The sequence below is a fragment of the Indicator indicator genome, chromosome 7 (assembly GCF_027791375.1).
Source record: "Indicator indicator isolate 239-I01 chromosome 7, UM_Iind_1.1, whole genome shotgun sequence".
Classification (NCBI taxonomy): Eukaryota; Metazoa; Chordata; class Aves; order Piciformes; family Indicatoridae; genus Indicator; species Indicator indicator.
This window is the reverse complement of record NC_072016.1, coordinates 40,041,214-40,060,240: the sequence shown is the minus strand read 5'-3', so window position 1 is coordinate 40,060,240 and position 19,027 is coordinate 40,041,214. Positions and strand designations below refer to the sequence as shown.

The following is a 19,027-nucleotide window of genomic DNA, read 5'->3' as shown; positions in this document are numbered from 1 at the left end:
AAAAATAACTTGAAGTCAGGGAGGTGAAAACTGTCTAACTGATTTCATAATGACAGGCCACCATCTGCCTCTACTGGGTGGAGGTCATAAGAACGGGGCTGGACTCTTAGGGATGGCCAGTGGTAGGACAAAGGGCAAACTACAACACAGGAGGTTTCGCTTAACTTAAGGAGAAATTTCTTAGCTGTAAGGGTGCTGGAGACCTGGAGCAGGCTGCCCAGAGAGGTTGTGGAGGTCTTCCCTTCTCTGGATACTTTCAAAACCCACCTGGACATTGCAATCCTGGGCAACCTGCTATAGCTGGCCCTGCTTTAGCAGAGGGATTGGACTAAATGACCTCCAGAGGTCCCTTCCAAGCCCTACCATTCCACAATTCTAGGATCTGCACTTCTTCACCCAACAGGCTTGTGAGTGAAGAAGCCAGAACTCAAGCACCGCTTCTCTTGGGTGCATGGATGCTCACTGCCTCACCTGCCCAGCAAGGACGTAGACGTGTCAGAGAAGCCAGAGTTACTTACGCCCGCAGTAGGCATGGAAGCACACGCTGGGCTTGGTGAGGTGGTACACGTAGTACCCGCCCAGGCACGCCTTGACCTCGATGGTGGTGTTCCAGAGGCAGCAGTTGCCGTTGAAGCTGGCGCAGGCCTGGCGCGGGACGATGCCATCGGCATCTCGCGGGTGGCTGCCGTTCAGCCAGATGGGCGCGTGGGTGCCACAGTGGTTCTCGGGGATGCAGAAGGTGGGCATGGCGTCGCCGGCCATGCCGGTGAAGCGGTACCACTCCCCGTCGATCTGACCGTCACACGTCGGCTGCCCGTGGGAGCTGTTGATCTGGTGGTCGGTGTTCCTCCAGGGCTCATTCAGGCTGATGTAGGCTGAGCAGGGGTCCAGGGCTGAGGCATGCAGCAAGAGACAAGAAAGAACATCTGGTAGATATCAAACCCAGCTGCTGACTGATAATTGCAAAGAATGAAAAATTACCTATTTTCCTACTCCTGACTTGAAAGAATCATTGTGATGGATGGAGAGCCCCGGGGAGAAACAGTGGGACCAGCTAAGTCATTGCCTCATGGAAGATTCTGACAGCTCACCTTAAATGTCTTGGAAGAAGAAGTGAATTAGCAGAACTCCAGAGCTCTTACAACATTATGTAACAGTCTGACTTGCTAAACAGCTTGTTTAACTGCTGTAGGGTATGACAGGGTGTGGGGAAAAAGACAAATTGGAGGTCTAGGCAGTGATTTTCGCCAGAGGAAATACATCCCAGGAGCACTAGGTCCAGCCTACAACATCTATTCTTTGCTCAAGCACTAACTGAGTATCTGCAAGTCCCTCCTGAAGGCACTGGGTAACTCTCCCATGCAGAATCATAGAATAGCCTGGGTCAGAAGGGACCTTAAGGGTCATCTAGTTCCAACCCCTCTGCCATGAGCAGGGACAACTCCTACTAGACCAGGTTGCTCAAGGCCCTGTCCAGCCTAGTTTTGAACACTTCCAAGCTTGGACCTCCTACAAGTTCCATGAGCAAACTGCCTCACTGCTATCACGGTGAAGAATTTCTTCCTAATATCCTCATCTAAATACAGCTTCTTCCAATTTGAAGCCATTACCTCTGCTTTTGTCAAAAGTCCCTCTCGAGCTCTGCCCCCTGTAAGTACTGAAAGGTTGCTATCAGGTCTCCTTGTAGCCTCTCTTCTCTAGGCTCAGCAATTCTCAGCCTGCCTTCTCAGGAGAGGTGCTCCAGTCCTTTAACAGCTCCCATTCATTTCAGGGTACAATTTTAATCAGGTAAGTGTAAGCTCTCCTGGGTCACAGTGAAGCTGATCTATAGCCTAGCAGACTACCTTACATAAGAGCGCATGCTCAGAGAGATGAGGTGAGAGGAGACTCAGCTCTGTTTCCCCGGAGTTTTGTTTTCCACAGTCTGTCCTGCAGCAATGTGAATTTATGCCAAGGTGAGTTGGAAGAGCTGGAGGATCTCAGATGAGAACACTGGAACAGGCTGCCCAGGGCGGGATGATGTGGAGTCTCCTTCTCTGGAGATATTCAAAACCCACCTGCTCTAGGTGATCCTGCTCTGGCAGGGGAGTAGGACTGGATGATCTTTCGAGGTCCCTTCCAGCCCCTAACATTCTGGAATTCTGTGAACTCTCAAACTCTGCAGCAGGGCAAGAGAGATTAGTGGCAGTCCCTGTGTTTAAAGATCTACTTTGTTGTGCCCTGTTCTCCTTCAGAGGCTCTGTCCCTCACAGTACCTCTTGTGTGATGTACCTACCTCCCTGCATCTCAAACAGCTTCATCCTTGGAGGTATTTAAAAGACAAATAGATGTAGTGCTGCAGGACATGGAATACTCTCTACTTTCCACATCATGTTTCTGTGTTCTAAATCAAGTGGGGCTGTTTAGTCTTGAGAAGAGAAGGCTGAGAGGGGATCTGATCAACATCTATAAATACTTGAGGGGAGGGTGTCAAGTGGAGGTGACCAGGCTCTTTTCGATGGTTCACAGTGATATGCCAAGGAACAATGGGTTCAAACTAGAACATAGAAGGTTTCATCTCAACCTGAGGAGAAACTTCTTTACAGTGAGGGTGACAGAGCACTGGAACAGGCTCCCCAGGGGGGTTGTGGAGTCTCCTTCTCTCTACCACCTGGATGCGTTCCTGGGCAGACTATCCTAAGTGATCCTCCTCTGGCAGGACGGTTGGACCTGATGATCTCTTGAGATCCCTTCCAACCTCTGATATACTGTGAGACTGTGAAGTTGGCCTCTCTGTTTTGTTTACACAGGAGGTGATGCACTCTAGGGGGTGGGGCAAGACAGACATGATACTGTAATGGAATGTTCTGGATGCATACAAACCTTCTTGGCTCACTATTTTGATTTGCTTCACTGACTTCACAGTGGGAACTACAAGAGCTTCCCAGAACAGACCTCAAGTCACCCTTGTTTAGTGCATCCTCTCTAAATATCTGTGCTCTCTTCTACCTTTTCCCAATAACGACATCTCTCTTGATAAACATCCTTACACCTTCCTCAGCCACAGACATGTTTTGTTTGGCCTCAAGCCCAGTACAAAAGGCAGGAGCAGCTTCTGTGTCCATAAGAGCTGCAAGCTGGCAGTGCTCTAGGTTACCAAAGGAAATCTCTAGTGCCACAACTCCCTGCATGTGCAAAAGAGCAGATTCACTCCCACCACAGCCAGCACAGTTCTTCCCCAGCAGCAGAGCTGGGATCTGATGAGATTCCCCAGGAAATCCCATCTGAGCTCTACACTTCACCTGCCTCCAGCAGCACTGTTAAACCCCACCCTCCCAAAAAGCTTGTTTGACTTCTTGTAATGCAAAACATGGCTCCTGCCTTTCCTTTGCAGGCAGCTTTAAAAGAGCTTCCTGGAGGCTTCCCTCAGTGTTTCCCTCGCTGGGTTTCCACAAGATGAGTATGGCCTTAGGGTGAGTCACTGACTAGGACTAAAAGGGTTTTCTGTTGTTCAAAGCCAAATGAGGTGCAGTGAGAAAAGCCCTGTCAGCTTCCCAGCTGGGCAGCACCAGAAATACATACACTCGTTAGCTTTCATAGAGCATAATTAACTTTACAGAACAACCTTTGTAGACAGACTCTGAACGTACTCATCTAGGGAGATCACGTTGTCTGTTAAACGTTCAGAAGGTAATTTAAAGACAAAATTTACTGAGATGAACATGCAGCAGCTCAGAGGGAGCTGGAAAAAGGCATTTCATGGGAAGAGGGTAGCACCGCCTCTCATCTTTCATGTCTCTGAGAGCTTCACATAGAAGGAAAAGGGAGGCAGAGAAGCTGAAGAGGCAGATATTATTCTCTAGAATGCTGCAGACCCTCATGGCCACCCTTAGACTGCCCCAGGGCAGGCTCCTTGAAGACTCCAAGCAGCCTTTGGCAGCACAGTTCACTGAAAACTAATTTGAGTTTTTAAAGTAAAAACTCCACAGAATTACAGAAGCCACCAGTCAACCTCTCATCTCTTTTCTCCAAACAATGAAAGCATGGGGGTGTTGCACAAGATGCATAAATGTCTCCAGGTCCCTCTGTTTTTCATGTGTCTTGGCTCCACTTTTTTTCCCTCCCTAACACTTCTTGCGTGGCCTGAGCAACTCAGTCTGATAAGAATCAGTTACAAAGTAAAGCTTTTCAATTTGTAATCTTGACCACAAGATTAGTTCTCCAGCTGCCATGCACACTGGATGACAAACCAGGGTCCAGGAAGCATTCCCAAGCCCACCATTCTGCAGAAAGATCAACCCTGCATGTGTTGTGTAACCTGAGGTCCCTGCCCTGGCATGACCAAGCAAGAAAGTGAGCAGCACTGCATTATGACATTCACTTCAGTTAACATTTGTCAAAGCAGCAGCTGAACCAGTAGCCTAACATCTAATCCGAGTTCTCCAAAAGGAGAGGACACTCCTACAGTGTCTTGGCAACAGAGATTCTCCCAGTATGGGAGGCTTCACCTTCTGTGACAGAAAGATCTTGCCAACTGGAAAGAATTTCATGCCACCTTCAAAAAGAAAGGCTGTTTCTGATGTCTTCCAGTCCTTCACTGAAGAATACCAAGGCTCATCATGTGTCTTCAAAATGGCAAAGAGCAATAAGCTTGAAGGCAATGCCTCTCTACTTACCCATTGAAGACACTGGCTGCAACTGGATGCTGAAGCAGATAGAGAAAAACAAGTACTGGAACATCCCACTCAACCAAGGAACAATGACACCCAAGGAACAGTGACCACCCAAAGAACAGAGGCTTGAAAGTCCTCGCACACACTGTAGCTCCTGCCACCTTCCTTTCAATGCAGCTTCTGACCCCAAGATTTCTGAGCAGCAAGCATGATTGCTCTCCTAGAAGCTTATCAGAGGAAGAAGCTGAAGGGATGTTGGCTACAGCTCCAGCCTTGACCTCTACAGAGCAGCTCTGCCCCTTTATTGACAGCAGAGATGTAACTAAACTGATCCATCTTGTTTTCTGGACTCCACCGGCTATTGTTTTCTGGCCTGTCTGCCCCGTAGCAACACCTCCAACTATCTTATCTGGAGAATAATTCTAACCAGGGACACCCGGACATCCTGAAGGGATGGAGAAGAAGAACAGATGGGTGCTTGTTATCTCTGCTCCTTCCACAAGTCATACGACTCTGTGGCTCCCCACAGGCAGACACCACCAGCTAGGCAACCTTAACTGCAGGAAATAGCGGCCAGAGCAGGACAGATCCTTCCGAGCAGAGATTGCAGACAAGTGCTTGGAGCAGAGCTACAATGGGAACATCAGTCAAAGTGAGGGACTGATGTCCCACAGGGAAATAAGCTGTTCCTTCCCACCCCTGCACACACAACTTGAGCACTGCAGCAATGTTACCAAACAAGGCAAAAAGAGACATCTTTCTGCAGTACTCTGATAATCTCTGCCTTCAGAGAACAAACCCAAACCAACGGTCAAGAACCTCAACATTGTTGAACTAACTGCCATGCAACACTGAGTTGCCACAATAGGAAAGAACGACAAATTCTCTGCAAAGCTAGCAAGGCAGATAACCCTCAAAAGGTGATTATGTGAATTCCCAGAACAGAACAGAAACTAAAATTGAGTGGAGAATGATACAGCGAGGCCACAGAAAGCGATGCTTTGCCATTTTCATTGAGAGCTTGATTGATACTTAAGATGCTGGGTAAATAGAACTGGCAAGATTGAATTGAATCATCTGTTTGTGTTAGAGATGTGCATATTTCTCTGAACCCTTTCACTACCACCTATTTTTATTGTCCTAGGTGGTGTTTTAGACCTGACTCTAACAGGGTTTTGACAGTTCTATGTCAGTGACTGGCAAGTGACAACCAACATAGGGAAATGAACTGCATCACAGCACTTGTGAGCCTCAAGAGTGTCACAAACAGACCCCTATCAGGTTCTCCAAAATGGATTAAAGCAGGAAATGCCCCAGAGGTCCCACAGATGACACTAACCTAAATCACCTGAACACCTAGCTCAAGGGAGCAGCCTAAAGCTAGAGAAAAGGAGAAGAAGAAATGGCCTCAAGTTCTACCAAGAGAGGCTTAGGTTGGACTTACAGCTGGACTCTCTTAAAGGTCTCTTTCAACCAAAACAATTCTACGATTCCAAGATTCAGTGTGCTACATCTAAATATTTTTGAGATCCACAGGGAAGACAAAAGACCACTTCAGTCTTCCAGAAGGAGCACCAGCAGAGGCAACCCTGTCATTTGAGGTGACATACATAGCTCCAGTCCCTCACTTCCAATAACAGTAGCCTTTGGAGTACGCCACTGCAAACCTAATCATCAGGATGTTGGGCTAACAACTCCCAACAGGAGAAGGAGGGAAAACCCCAAGCACAATCCCCTCCTGCAAATAGATCCTCTAGGAAGAAAGACACACTTCCAGTGGCGGTGTTGTAGGGCCTTCAGTCTCAAGGCAGACACGGGAAATCTGTTGTTCCTGACTGCTGGTTCCCTACCCTAAAAATGAGTGTGCCTGGCCTTCCATAGGGCAAAAAGAATCAGGAAGTATTTCTTAAAAGTAGACATCAATATGAATTAAAAAATATAAAATAATGTTAAATAGAGGGTTGGGATTTCGTTTTCATATAATCAGAATGCTAGGGGTTGAAAAGGACCCCCAGAGCTTGAGTCCAACCCCCCACCAAAGCAGGATCACCTCAGGCAGGTCACACAGGAATGTATCCAGACAGGTCTTGGAAATATCTAGAGAGGAACACTCCACAACCTCTTTGGACAGTCTGCTCCAGGTCTCTGTTACCTTTAAATAAAGTTTTGCCTCATGTTTCAGGTACCCAAGAGACAGGATCTTCTAACCCTGCTGCTGTCTAAGCCTGGGTATGTCTGTACTTAACACAAGAAACTATGCCAGTTTTGGAGGTGGCAACCACACACCTTGCCCCTCCCAGAGATGTGGAGGGCTTCATGATCCTTGTGACAAGAAGCTCAAATTCATCAAAACAGTGCCTAGGTTGGAAAGCCCTATACAGTTTGTAAGATGCTTTGGTGTTGGGCTGAAGCCTTGTCCTTTGTCAGAGCCACCTCTCAAGACACACCACCGATCTTTGATGAGAGTGAGGCATGTGAAGAACAGCCCGTGGCGCAGGAGTAGCTCCTGCAGCTGGGCTAGGAGGAGCAGGCGGAACAGCTAATCAGCACTTCCTGCTGCTGAGCGGGAGAAGAGCCTGGCCTGCACGACAGGATTGGTGTCTGCGATGGCTTGGAGGATGTGTGCTCACAATGAGCCTTGACAGGCTGCCCAGATAGATTGCACCCATGTCAAGGACTTAGAGATAGGCCCTGGTGCTGTAAACAACTTGTCCCAGGACACAGCGCCAATGGGAAGGGCTGTTGAGATCAGGCAGTGAATGCGAGTTTGGTGAAGTACGAGCAAACTCCACAGGAGACCCCATTAGAATCAGACAGGTAGGTAACGCCAGCTATCTCCTTTTCCCCTGGTAGAGCCCTGTGATGCAGAACTTGGCATTTGGAGAGTGTTTTTTCACAGGTCCTACAAAACTCAGTGTATTTTCCATGATTTTCAGTTTCTAGATAGAGGAATTAAGGCATAGACAGCATACTGCAAAACTAGTAGGAGTAGGGGGTATGGAGTAGGGCTCATCTCTTACAACTCCACACAAAAATACAGCAGTCAGGAGACCAAAGAAATTGTTTTACCTGCTCAGAAAGATGGGGCAGCTTTGCCAGTTTCACTTGACTGACAGTGCCAAGGTCTGACAGCCAGCAGCAGGTTCACAGCGTTGTGCACACCGTCGTAGAGCCAACATAGAAGTGTAAGAACTTGCAGCAACGTGGTCAGCATCACTGCCTGCCAGGTAGGAAGGGTTATGAGGGAAAAGAAAAAGGATTTCTTCTTTGCTTGTCAGGAACAAGGTGCCATGAACCTCCCCTGAAGAGGCTTGCATGGTAGCCTTGCAGGCAAGAGAAAAAGCAGACCTTCAGACAACTTTGGACTATTTATTTGGAGGCTCCCTCACAGAAAGAGGGAAGAGAAGAAAAACAAATAAATAACACCTATAGCAGAACATAGCATCACACCACTGTTTATCCTTCACATGCTCTTCAGAATGCAGTGCCACATTAAGATTCAGGCAGCACTGCCAGTGGGATTTAGCCTTAGTACTTGCCTGGCTCCCAGGCATGAAATGGCCACTGCAAGAGAGGCTGCTAATGTTAACATACAACAGCATAGATCAGGAGAGCAAATAAAGCTTCCCTGCAGTCTCAGCAGTCAAGGACACCAAAAGCAGAGGATTGGAGTCTGTGGTGTGCCATCTGCCCCCCTGCAGAGACCATGGGCTCTGGTGGTGCAGAGAAGCAACCTTCCAGAGGCATAGGCTAAGAAAACCCACCAGAGAGACCATAATTCAGGGTACAGTTCTACACTATTATTTCACTCCTTTTCCCACATCATCTTTAGAACATTGAAGGATGTGAAGCAACAAGTTTCTTCACAGCATTTTCTTGCTTTCAAACTAAGGATTGTGGTGCTGGACATAAACCGGAGCCGTGAGTTGTTCTGGATGCCAAAATGGATGACTTGTTATGCAACTGATTGTGTAGGGAAGGCAGCAGCTCATCTGTACCCAGCAGCAGACTGCTTGGAGGAAAAAGGTTTATCAGCCTTGCTGAACTGAATTTAAACAGTGATTAAAGGTGGGTCACAATGACTAATAGCTTCTAGCTGATCCTTTCCAACTTTAAAAGGCATAAGGGGAGTTAGCTGTTGTAAAAAACTCTGCAGTCATGGATTATTTATATATTTTAACAGTCAACGGGCACGATAAAAACTTTCTGTCATGAAACATCACATCCTAACGATCTTATAAGCTAGGACAAAGTACGGTCTGCTGATTCAGACTAGCAAACGGTAACGTCAGCATCACAGAACAGACCACAGCCATTCAAGGGCCCAGAAAGAAAGTTACAGAAGTGTAACACTTCACTTCTTTTCTGAAGGGGCACTTGAATGAGAGAGAGAAACACATTGACACCACTTGGTACCTTATAGGTTGCTGGGCATTATATGCCCATACGTATTCTTTCCCTGCAACAGCTCTCCAGCTTTTCTCAAACTTCACATGAAGCTACTAAGCTGGTCAAACAAAGGCAGATCTTTGTTGGACCAAGCATCTCTACCTCTACCTCACCACCTCAACTGCTCCCGAGATCCCTGTGTTACACAGCTAGGCGTGGCAGCAAGATCTCCATCCGAGCTTCTTCAGGAAAGCTATTAACTGCACCACCACGGCCTCAGTGATGGAAGGTGAAGAAGAAACCACCTAAACAAAAAACAGAAACGGAGGAAACTCAGGAGGCAGCTGCCACACAGAGAACATTCTCTTCTCAGCTGGGAAGAATAATGTTATTCCAGAGCACTGATTCAAAAATTGAATAGTTATTTATTGTTCCAGAAGTACATTGCTCTTTTATACATATTTCATAAATGATACAGGATTTTACACATGTTCGGTTTGTTGTTTGTTTTTTTATCCTTTTTTTTTTTAAAGAACTTTTCTCCATGCTCCCTCCCTCATCCCAAACACACACTTAGGATTTGGCTACAGGATTGTGTTCATTTTTTTTCCCTTTAAAACTCATCACACAAGTCGGATAAAACAGATAAAAAAAATAATCACACGATGTAATTAAATGGAAAGACAGAGGAAAAGGGGAAGGGAAAAAAAACCAACAACCTAGAAACATGCACCCATTCAGTCCAACATGCCACTGAGTGAGAAGAGGCAGCAATCCCAGCTGTGTTTCCACATCTGCAAGGCACCTGGCATCTAGTTAATACTGATTTTTTTCTTTCCTATTTTTTTTTGATAGCTCTCAAAAACAAACTCAGAAGCCTCTTTCCACGACACAGTGAGGAGTAGTAGTGAAACGTCAAAAAAAAAGGAAAAAAAAAAAGCAGCCAGCCTTTCTGCATATAAAGCTTCATGCCCTTCTCTCACCTCCATCCTGTCTCCACAGTATTTATCAGCAGGAAGCTGAACCAGACTGACCTGCTTAGAATGAAGAGATGTTTTATCTGCTTAGAAATCAGCAGCCTTGGCTAGGCAAGAGGGCAATGGCTTGACTTTCCTTCCTCTATTTCTTTCAGCTAAGAACAGAAGATGTCATTAGCCACTCCTAAGAGATTCTGACCTGTGGGCGCAAAGTTCATTTAAAGCTACTTAATGAGGGGGAAAGTGCTGGAGAACTGATGCAGTTCTGTGTCTTGCACAGCAAGAGCCCCCCCCAGGCGTTCAGAAAGCCTCTGGGGCAAGGAAAATGCTTTGACTATACATGAGACCTTTATCCCATTACACGAACAGTCAAATACTAAGTTTAATTATTCCCTGTTCCAAAACTGATAATTCAAAAATTGTGATTCTGCCACAGTTTTATAATCCTTTAAGCCTTTGTAATATTATAGTCCAGGTGGCTATCAGATCTGGGGTAGGAAGAGGGGAAAACTCCCTCCCTTAAGACTGAACATAGAAAGAAATAAAAATCTCTCATGCAATGATGCTGTTGATTTCTAGAAGGAGCTGAAGGGCATTGGGACACAAAAGTTTATATATTTATTATGGAAGAATCCAAAACGTCAATTATCAAATGTCCAGAAGAAAACTCATTCCTTCTCTCACTTGGCTACAACCACTCTGTGCTACAAATAAGCAAAGGAGGAAAGTCAGTGGAGCACACAGGGTGGGCTGGGAAGGGGAAGCTCACGGTTTTTGTCCAGTAGAAAGCAGTCTTGTAGTAACTTTATAAAAAAGAGCAGGTCTGATCAGGAGTGTGCGTGTTAATGGCGGTGGAGTGCAAGTTCTGATCACCAGCCATAGCTCCGGGTGCCTTGGACTCTTCGTTCTTTTGGGGGCCTCTTTGTGTTTGTTTTGTTTGGGTTTTTTTGTCTCCTTTTTGTTTTGAGAGAGAAAGAGAGATCAGAATCAGGTAAAGGAAAATTTAAAAAGCTAAGCAGGCTGCTGGTGTCTTATCAAGAGGCAGACCCTGCAAAGCTGGAAGAAGACACCCCTACACCCCAGCAATACATTCTTTCCACAAACCCCTTCCCCCCCAAGTCCTGTATTTGTACACAATCATCATCCAGACAATTTTGAAACACAACTAATTGCCAAGCCCTTTTCAGAACTAACATTCCACAATGTCCCATCTTCAGACTGAAGAGACTTCCTCCCCCTATAGTCCTTTGTCTTGATTAAAGGTGAAAACCCTCCACCCCACACCATCTCCCAGCTTCCACCTGCAATGCTTTAATTTAAAAAGGCAAGAGCTATGAACAGGTTTTTTGCCGGGGTTCAGAGCTTCTTCGCTGATCAGTCCTTGTCATCGATTTGTTGGATGGGCAGGTGAACCTGCAGTGGGTCTCGAAGCCTCTTAAGGTCCAACTCTGCCTAAAAGTAAAAGACAAACTATAAAGAACAAGCTCCCAAACACACCTTCCCCAGTCCCCTTTACAGAATGGAAAGCTTTCCCATATTTCCCTGGTTTTCCTGTCCAGAAAGGAAGCATTCAAAAAGTATGACAAAGTCACAACTCATAACTGGGGAAGCCATTCTCAGAGTTAAAAGCATTTTTCTAAACTTCTCCAACTATTCTACATGCTGCCACACTTGAAAGGAATATGGGAAGGAAGATCTTGGTCAATGACCTGGATGAAGTGTCCCCCCAGCCAATTTGCTGATGATACCAAGCTGGGAGGAATGGCTGACACCCTGTCATGCTGTGCTGCAATTCGGCCCTATTGGGACAGGCTGGAGAGCTGGGCAGAGGGGAACTTCACAAAGTTTGACAAGGAGAAGTGAAGAGTCCTACACCTGGGGAGGAGTAACCCCTTGCACCAGTACAGGTGAGGGGTGACCTGGAAAGCAGCTCCACAGAAGACCAGGGAGTTCTGGTGGACAAGAAGTTTACCATGAGTCAGCAGCATGCCCTTGTGGCCAAGAAGGCCAATAGTCTCCTGGGGTCCATGAAGAAGGTGGGCAGCAGGTTGAACAAGATTGTCCTCACCCTCTATTCTGCCCTAGGGAGGCCACATCTGGAGTCCTGGGTCCAGTTCTGGGCTCCCCAGTTTCAGAAAGACAGGTAACTACTGGAGAGCACCCAACACAGGTGACAGAGATGCTGAGGGGCCTGGAGCATCTCTGTGAGGAGAAAAGGCTGAGAGCCCTGGTGCTGTTTAGCCTAGAGAACAGCAGACAGAGAAATCTGACCAATGCTCAGCAAGAGCTAAAGGGTGGGGAGCAAGAAGATGAAGCCAGACTGTTAGGGGTGCCCAGTGACAGGACAAGGGGCAATGGGCACAAACTGGAACCCAAGAGGCTCCATCTGACCAGGAAGAAAAAAATTCGTTGCTGTAAAGATATGGGAGCCCTGGAGCAGGCTGTCCAGAGAGGTTGTGGAATCACCTCTGGAGAGATTCCAAGCCCACCTAGACATTGTGATCCTGGGCAATCTGCTGTGGATGACCTGCTTTAGCAGGAAGGGTGGACGGGATAAACTCCTGAGATCTCTTTCAACCCCCACCACACTGGGATTATGTGAGCTCATTCTCATAAACTCACTGGAACCTTTTTTTTTTTTTAACAAAAAAAAAAAAAAAAACAACCAAAAAAAAAAAAACCAACAACAACCCACAAAAAAAAAACCCAAACAACACCACAACACCCAGATAGGTTAATAGAAATGGCTGATTCTAGAAGAAAAGCTCCATGAAAACACCCCCACAGGTATCTGTATTCAGCACAGCATGAAATCCCAGAGGTCCTTCTGGGGTTTCTCAGCAAACCATGAGAGCCAAGCCCTGACCTCCTTCTACTCCTTGTACAGCTGCTTCTTCAAGGCAGAGGGAGAACAAGTCTTGCCCTGAATCTCTGTCATTTCCAGAGCCAGGGAATAAACAGAGAACGATATAGAGCAGTGAAAAGGAAGGTGGTAACTCTGCTTTTTCTGCTTGTGCTGTCCTCCTGCAGGAAGGCTCTCAGAAACATGAAGCAAGATCTCTACCTGACTGCTTGGTTGAACAGATCCCACAACACGGACAGTCTGCCAAAAGCGTCTGCCTCCAGAAGACAGGAAATCTAACCCCACTGCCTCTAACAATGCAGCTAAACATTTCCAACGTTATTTTCCAGGACTGCAAGCCAGTGCACTCAAGTGCTATGTCAGAAAGACACAAGCTGAATGGATGCAAGTCTTCATGCCTCACTAAATCCATCTGGTGTGTAGGAGCTGAGAAGAAAGGAAATCTTGAATTAGGCTCCTCTGAGGCATGAAGTGCCTGAAGCAACTTGAGATTTGCCAGCAGTTTCTAAAGGGCCCTTACAGACATATAGGCAACTGTTTCACGTTGATTTACACATCCAGCAGTTCTATTCCTGGCTGCATCAAAGGCAATTCAGTGATTGCACTGGGGCTGTGACAAGAAAATGGGCTGAAAACTTAAAATACATCCAAGTCTTGTTTGAGGTGCATCTATTAATAGCAGCTAAGAACGAGCAAGCAGTAATTTGTCTTATTTGTGGAAAAATTCTTGTTACCTGAGCAATTGCATCCTTGAGTTGATTGTATTTCTCTAGGTCAAATCGTGTCTTTTTGGCTCCTTTATGGAAAAATAGTAAGTACTGTCTGTCTCTGGCATCTGGGTAAACATATTCCTGAAAACAAAGGAGGACAGAAGATTGGAATAACACCACAGCAGGACGCAATGCAGGATACCATTAGCACAGTACATATCAGGTGTGTTTGGGAAGAATGACTCATGGCTTGTCAGTAAAGGCATAAGATCAGACAGCATTGGCTAAGCTCACCCAGTGTGGTGGGGTGACCCCAGCCCGCAGCTAAACCCTCACCCGTCACTCACTCCTCCACACCCAGATGGGGGAAGAGAATCAATAAAAAGGGCAAAAACCAAGAGAAAGCTGAAGGACTGGAGATAGAGACAGTTTAATAAGTGAAGATAAACAACTCTAAGAGTGATGCTAAAGTGATCACTCACCACCTCCCACCAGCAGACCAATGCCCAGCCAGTGTCTGAGCAACAGCTCCTTTGGAGAAGCTCCCCCAAGTAACTGCTGAAGATGATGTTATATGGCAAGGAGTACCTCCTTGGTCAGTGGTGTGTTTTCAAGGCTGTTTTGGTCACAAATCCAAAGCAGCACCATACCAGCTGCTGTGAAGCACATGAACCAGACCTACTACAGTCAGGCATTTGCTTCTCTGCCAGCATCACAGACCCATCACCTCCCTCCTGTCCCAAATGTGTAAACCCTTCCATGCAGGGAGAACAAAACCCAACACATTTCAGGGTTCCAACACTGACAAGGAAGAAAAAAAATAAATCTGTAACTACCAGAAGAAAGCTTTGGCCATTCTCTTAAGGTCATAAACATGCAATAGATAATTAAAGCAACAATAGCTGAGTTCATCTCCCAACCAAGCTATGTAAGCGAGAATAAAACCCCAATACTACAGCTTTTGCCAGGGGTACACTACTTCAAAAAGTAATAATTGATACAAAAGATGATTGAACCACAAAGTTTTAGTTCAAACATGGCAGGAGTTGCGGCTGCACTTGGCAGAAACTATTGCTGCAGCCCTAGGAGGAGCACATGGCCTCAGCCCCTGAGATGATGCAGCTGACAGACCCTTTGGACATTATGCTGGAACACCTACAGCATCTGTTTTGATGGTTTTGTGACAGTGGAGACTCTTTGAGCCCTCCTTCCCTTACCATTTAGGTGGAATTATGAAGTTTAAATGAATGATGAGACAAACCCTGTATTAGAAAATCCACACAGACTTTGTCACAACTACAAGCATCCAGAGTAAAATCCTTCACATGGATGGGAAGCCAAATCCATGGAATACCTAAGGAAAAGCATTTCCAACAAGATCCCTGAGCCTTTGTCTCTTTAGAGAGGCCAGCACCTCGTGTCAGAAAGGTGGGCTGCCTTGAAACTCAGAAGGTATCGCAGTCACCCAAGCTGACGTATATGAAGCTGTGTGCGTGTAGAAACCATGACCTGTCTGTAGATGATCCTGTATAGCTTAAGCAGTCAGTCACCAAACACACAAGCATTTATGGTAAGATAACCAGGAAATCAGCAGTGACCACCACCAGAAAAATCACAGACCAATAAACTGAGTAGCACCTAGGTTCTGACAGTCTAAGGAAGGGGCAAAGCTGCTTCTAAGAGGCACAGTTTTGCTCTTTTTCTAGGGAGCAGAGCACAAATCAAGTCCTCTACTGAAGTATCAACATCAGCACAGCAAGTCCTACCTGGCGAGTCATTACGAAATAAGCATACATTGCCATGGCACTACCATAGGTGATGAAATAGGTGACTGGTTCCATAATGTCCCAAGAATATTCCCACCAGGTGAGGCGAGCCAGAATCCCAAACTGAGTAGCCATGTAGGCCAGGCCTCCCCACAACACCAAGGTTGTCCTCTTCTCTGCTTTCCTGCTGAGCTCCATCCTTACCTGCAGAAGACAGAAGCACACAACTTGTATTCTCAGAAATAATTGCGTTAATACCATTAAGAGAGAGCATCAAAATGGCATCTTGCTTTGATATTCATGCTAAGTGGTTTGGAACATGTTTGAGTCTAGATGATGCAGAAAAGTCATAGAATCACAGAATGGCTTATCATGGAAGAGACCTCAGAGATCATCCGCTTCAACCCCCCTGCCATGAGAGCAAGGATGCCTCTCAGCTAGACTTGGTTGCTGGTTGCTCAAGGCCTCATCCACTCTGGTCTTAAACACCTCCAGGGTGGGGCCATCCACAACCACCCTGGGCAACCTTTTCCAGAGTCTCACCACCCTTGTACTGAAGAAATTCTTCCTAAGATCCAGTCTAAACCTACTCTCCTCAGCTTAAAACCATTCCCCCTAGTCCTGTCACTAGACACCTTTATGAAAAGTCCCTCTCCAGCTTTCCTGTAGGCTCCCTTCAGGAACTGGTGTCCTGGTAGGGCCATGACATAACCCAGTACAAATCCAAACAGGCCTTCAGATGACTAGACAGGGTCCCTTTCTCTCCCCTCTTTCCTGCAGAAAACAGTGCAACGTGGGAAAAGAACAGAGGGGAGACAGGGCTCCTGCCTGTCTGGTAAACAAGATGTTAATCTGGGGTGAGAGCACGTAAGCTGACCACTGCTCCCCCCAGATACAAGGTCCTTGCTTCTGCCTGGCAGAAGGCCTTTCCACTGGGCAGCTACATGTTAGCCTCAGTGCCCCACTGGCATTTTGTATATATACAAGTGACTTGGTAGTTACCCTTGCCTTGCCTTAAGCCTTGTTGTCTCGAGTGCCTGGTCTAGAGCCTAGGATAAAGCCACAGGCCATACACATGCAAGCTGGAGAAGCCACAAGCCCAGAAGCTGAAGTCGCCTAGTCCGCCTCCCCTTTGCCACCAGAGTAGTGCCGTGCCTCAGTTTACCCAGAAACCAAGCAAGCGCCCATTGCGAAGAGTGTCATTAACTGCCCACCACCCCCTGAAGCCAGATCAGCCTGGGACCACGGGGTAAACTCTCCTTGCTGGCAATCTGCCGTGCTGCGCCTTATGAGAGCGCTCCAAAGCTAACACAGCAGCAGCAGCCCTCCATGTGGGTGAAATTAGCTGTGAGTAACGAATTCACTGCCCTTTTGGGTTTAATGATTTTTACCGAGCCTCCCCCCACTGTAACTGAGCGCTACCTGCTCTCGGAGACTTTCTCTTTCCAAGTTGTTGCCTCCTAATTCACATAGAATAGTTTGCATTTTGCCCTAGGACTGCATGATCCCCATTGTAAATATATCTTCCAACCATACAACGATACTTTTAATGAGTTTTGGCATATTTCATATTAATAAAGGGTTACTACTTTTATTAATACCCATTTGCCATATCATTTATTATTTATTTCTGTGAGGGTAATTAATAAATACTCCTCCCCTCGACCACAACAATTGGAAGGAAGCTCTAAGTTCCCCCAAGAGTCCTCTCTCCAGGCTGAACAATCCCAGCTCCCTCAGCCTATCCTCCAACCTTTGGATCATCCTTGTGGCCCTCTCCTGCACTTGCTCCAATAGTTCTGTGCACTATTTTGGATGGGAACACCAGAATTGGACACAGCATTTGGACTTCTTTTCCATCTTTTCATGCCTGTATTTTATTTTAAGCGTCGCGAACTTGATCTCTGAGGTCTTTTCCAACCTTGTTGATTCTATAATTCTATGAAAAATGTTTATTTCCCTGTATCTACCAGTCTTCATTTAGCCAAGTCTTTATTTACTACCAATTTCATTTCCTATTATATAAAGCAAGGAGATAAAATACTTCCACAGAAACAGCAATGGTTTGGTATACAATCATACATTCAGTGAGTCTTCTGCTTCAGTGATCTTAAAAAACAACAGCAATTTGAAGCATGGCAGGGACTCAATTAAAACCTTGAAATAAATTAAGGCTGCACTTGGAGAGTAAGTAAAACACAACAAGAAGCTTCTCACTTTTTCTAGGGGTGCTAGCTGCTCCCTCAGTTCCTCTAGTCTCCCTATCAGCTCCTTCTCTTTGTTCAGCTGGTGCTCCTCAATGCACAAGGCGGTGTACAACTGCTGAACCAATGTCTTGACATCATTCAGCGTCGTTGCATTTTCATGGCTTAAGAGCTCTGGGGAATAAAAAAAAAAAAAGAGAAAAAACAAAAAAGAAAAGGCTGCTTTATATGCACATATCCACAGAACTTCTCTTCAGAAACTGCTGTTAGTTTGCACACAATATGTATGAAACCGTCTTCTTGACAGAGAAGCTTTTCGAAGAGTACCAACACTTCAGGACAAAGCAATTTCTTCAAAAGACAGACAGGCTTCATTATTGGATATTCCCAAAGTTTAATAAGAACAATTGAGAAGAGAGACATGCTATTAAGCTGTATCAACAGCTGTTTCTGATCCATATTTATATAGGAGACTTAACAAAGGCAAGTGAACAACTAAATCATTATCACCCATCACACCAGCTGTCAAGAAACAGCCAGAACTCAGACTACAGACCATCAGTAACCTTACTTATTGATGAGGGCAACCAAACATCTTGGGTTGGCGGCCTCAGAACATTTGATGAGAATGAAGAGTACCAATGCCAGGAATTGTTTCCCAACACTCTGTGCCCAACCCCACACTGTTGACTACAGGGCAATGAAATTCGCCCTCAGTATTTAAAGAGAGACAATAACAGGGCCACTAACCAAGCTGCCTTTATCCCTGCATTTCAGCACAAAAAGGACCCATAAAGGAAAAATTAATCTGTAAGAGATTTGTGACCAGTGGTAGTGTATTACGGACTCCATATGGACAAAACCCAAGTTTCAAATTAGAGCAAAAGAACTTGGCATTGGTAAAAAGTTAATTTAGATAAATTTTTGTAGCATCCTTAGCCTTGTACCTCAGGTCATCTCAAAATATGACGACTTTTCCAACACAATATGGACAGCTTAAGTTTTAACGGTAACACACGTCTCAAGACAGACAAAGCACACCACGTCCTCCTCCTAACTGAATGCCTAACTTGTTGCCCTCTGACAAAAAAAAAAGTGTATTCCTAATGAGGTGGCCATCAAAAAGTATTTCATATTTAAAATTACATGAACTGTAAATGTTCTGGCATTTCCATTTCAAACTACACAGTGATTTTGTGAAAAGGGAAAAGCAACAGCAGAGGAGTTTAACAGAACTAATCTTGGTGCCTATTTTCAGACTTCTTCATTTTAATACAAGCTATAGAAATCTGCTTGGTAAATGAATCAGAAGCAGCAATTTGAGGAAACCTAGGTGATCCCAGAGCTCACCTAGCAGTGCACAATGGGTGTGCCACACAGTGGAGCTCACCAGAAACCATACTGACTCACTCACACAGACCTTGTCCTCCCAAACACAAGGTGAGTGGCATGTATGAACTGCTTCA

General features: G+C 45.8%; 2 protein-coding genes across 2 annotated transcripts in view; both read right to left on the bottom strand.

Moving 5' to 3' along the window:
* OIT3 (oncoprotein induced transcript 3) overlaps positions 1-4,719 on the bottom strand; it is a 28,104-nt gene extending 23,385 nt beyond the window's left edge. Inside the window, exons 1-2 of the mRNA XM_054382471.1 lie at positions 4,656-4,719; positions 519-893 (exon numbers count right to left, since the gene is read on the bottom strand). Of these exons, the coding sequence (XP_054238446.1) occupies positions 519-893; positions 4,656-4,719 (439 nt within the window). The remainder of the gene's footprint in view (positions 1-518; positions 894-4,655) is intronic.
* Positions 4,720-9,479: 4,760 nt separating this feature from the next.
* The window catches only part of MCU (mitochondrial calcium uniporter), a 131,751-nt gene continuing 122,203 nt past the window's right edge, over positions 9,480-19,027 (bottom strand). Inside the window, exons 5-8 of the mRNA XM_054382160.1 lie at positions 17,575-17,735; positions 15,358-15,561; positions 13,616-13,732; positions 9,480-11,466 (exon numbers count right to left, since the gene is read on the bottom strand). Of these exons, the coding sequence (XP_054238135.1) occupies positions 11,350-11,466; positions 13,616-13,732; positions 15,358-15,561; positions 17,575-17,735 (599 nt within the window). The 3' untranslated portion in view covers positions 9,480-11,349. The remainder of the gene's footprint in view (positions 11,467-13,615; positions 13,733-15,357; positions 15,562-17,574; positions 17,736-19,027) is intronic.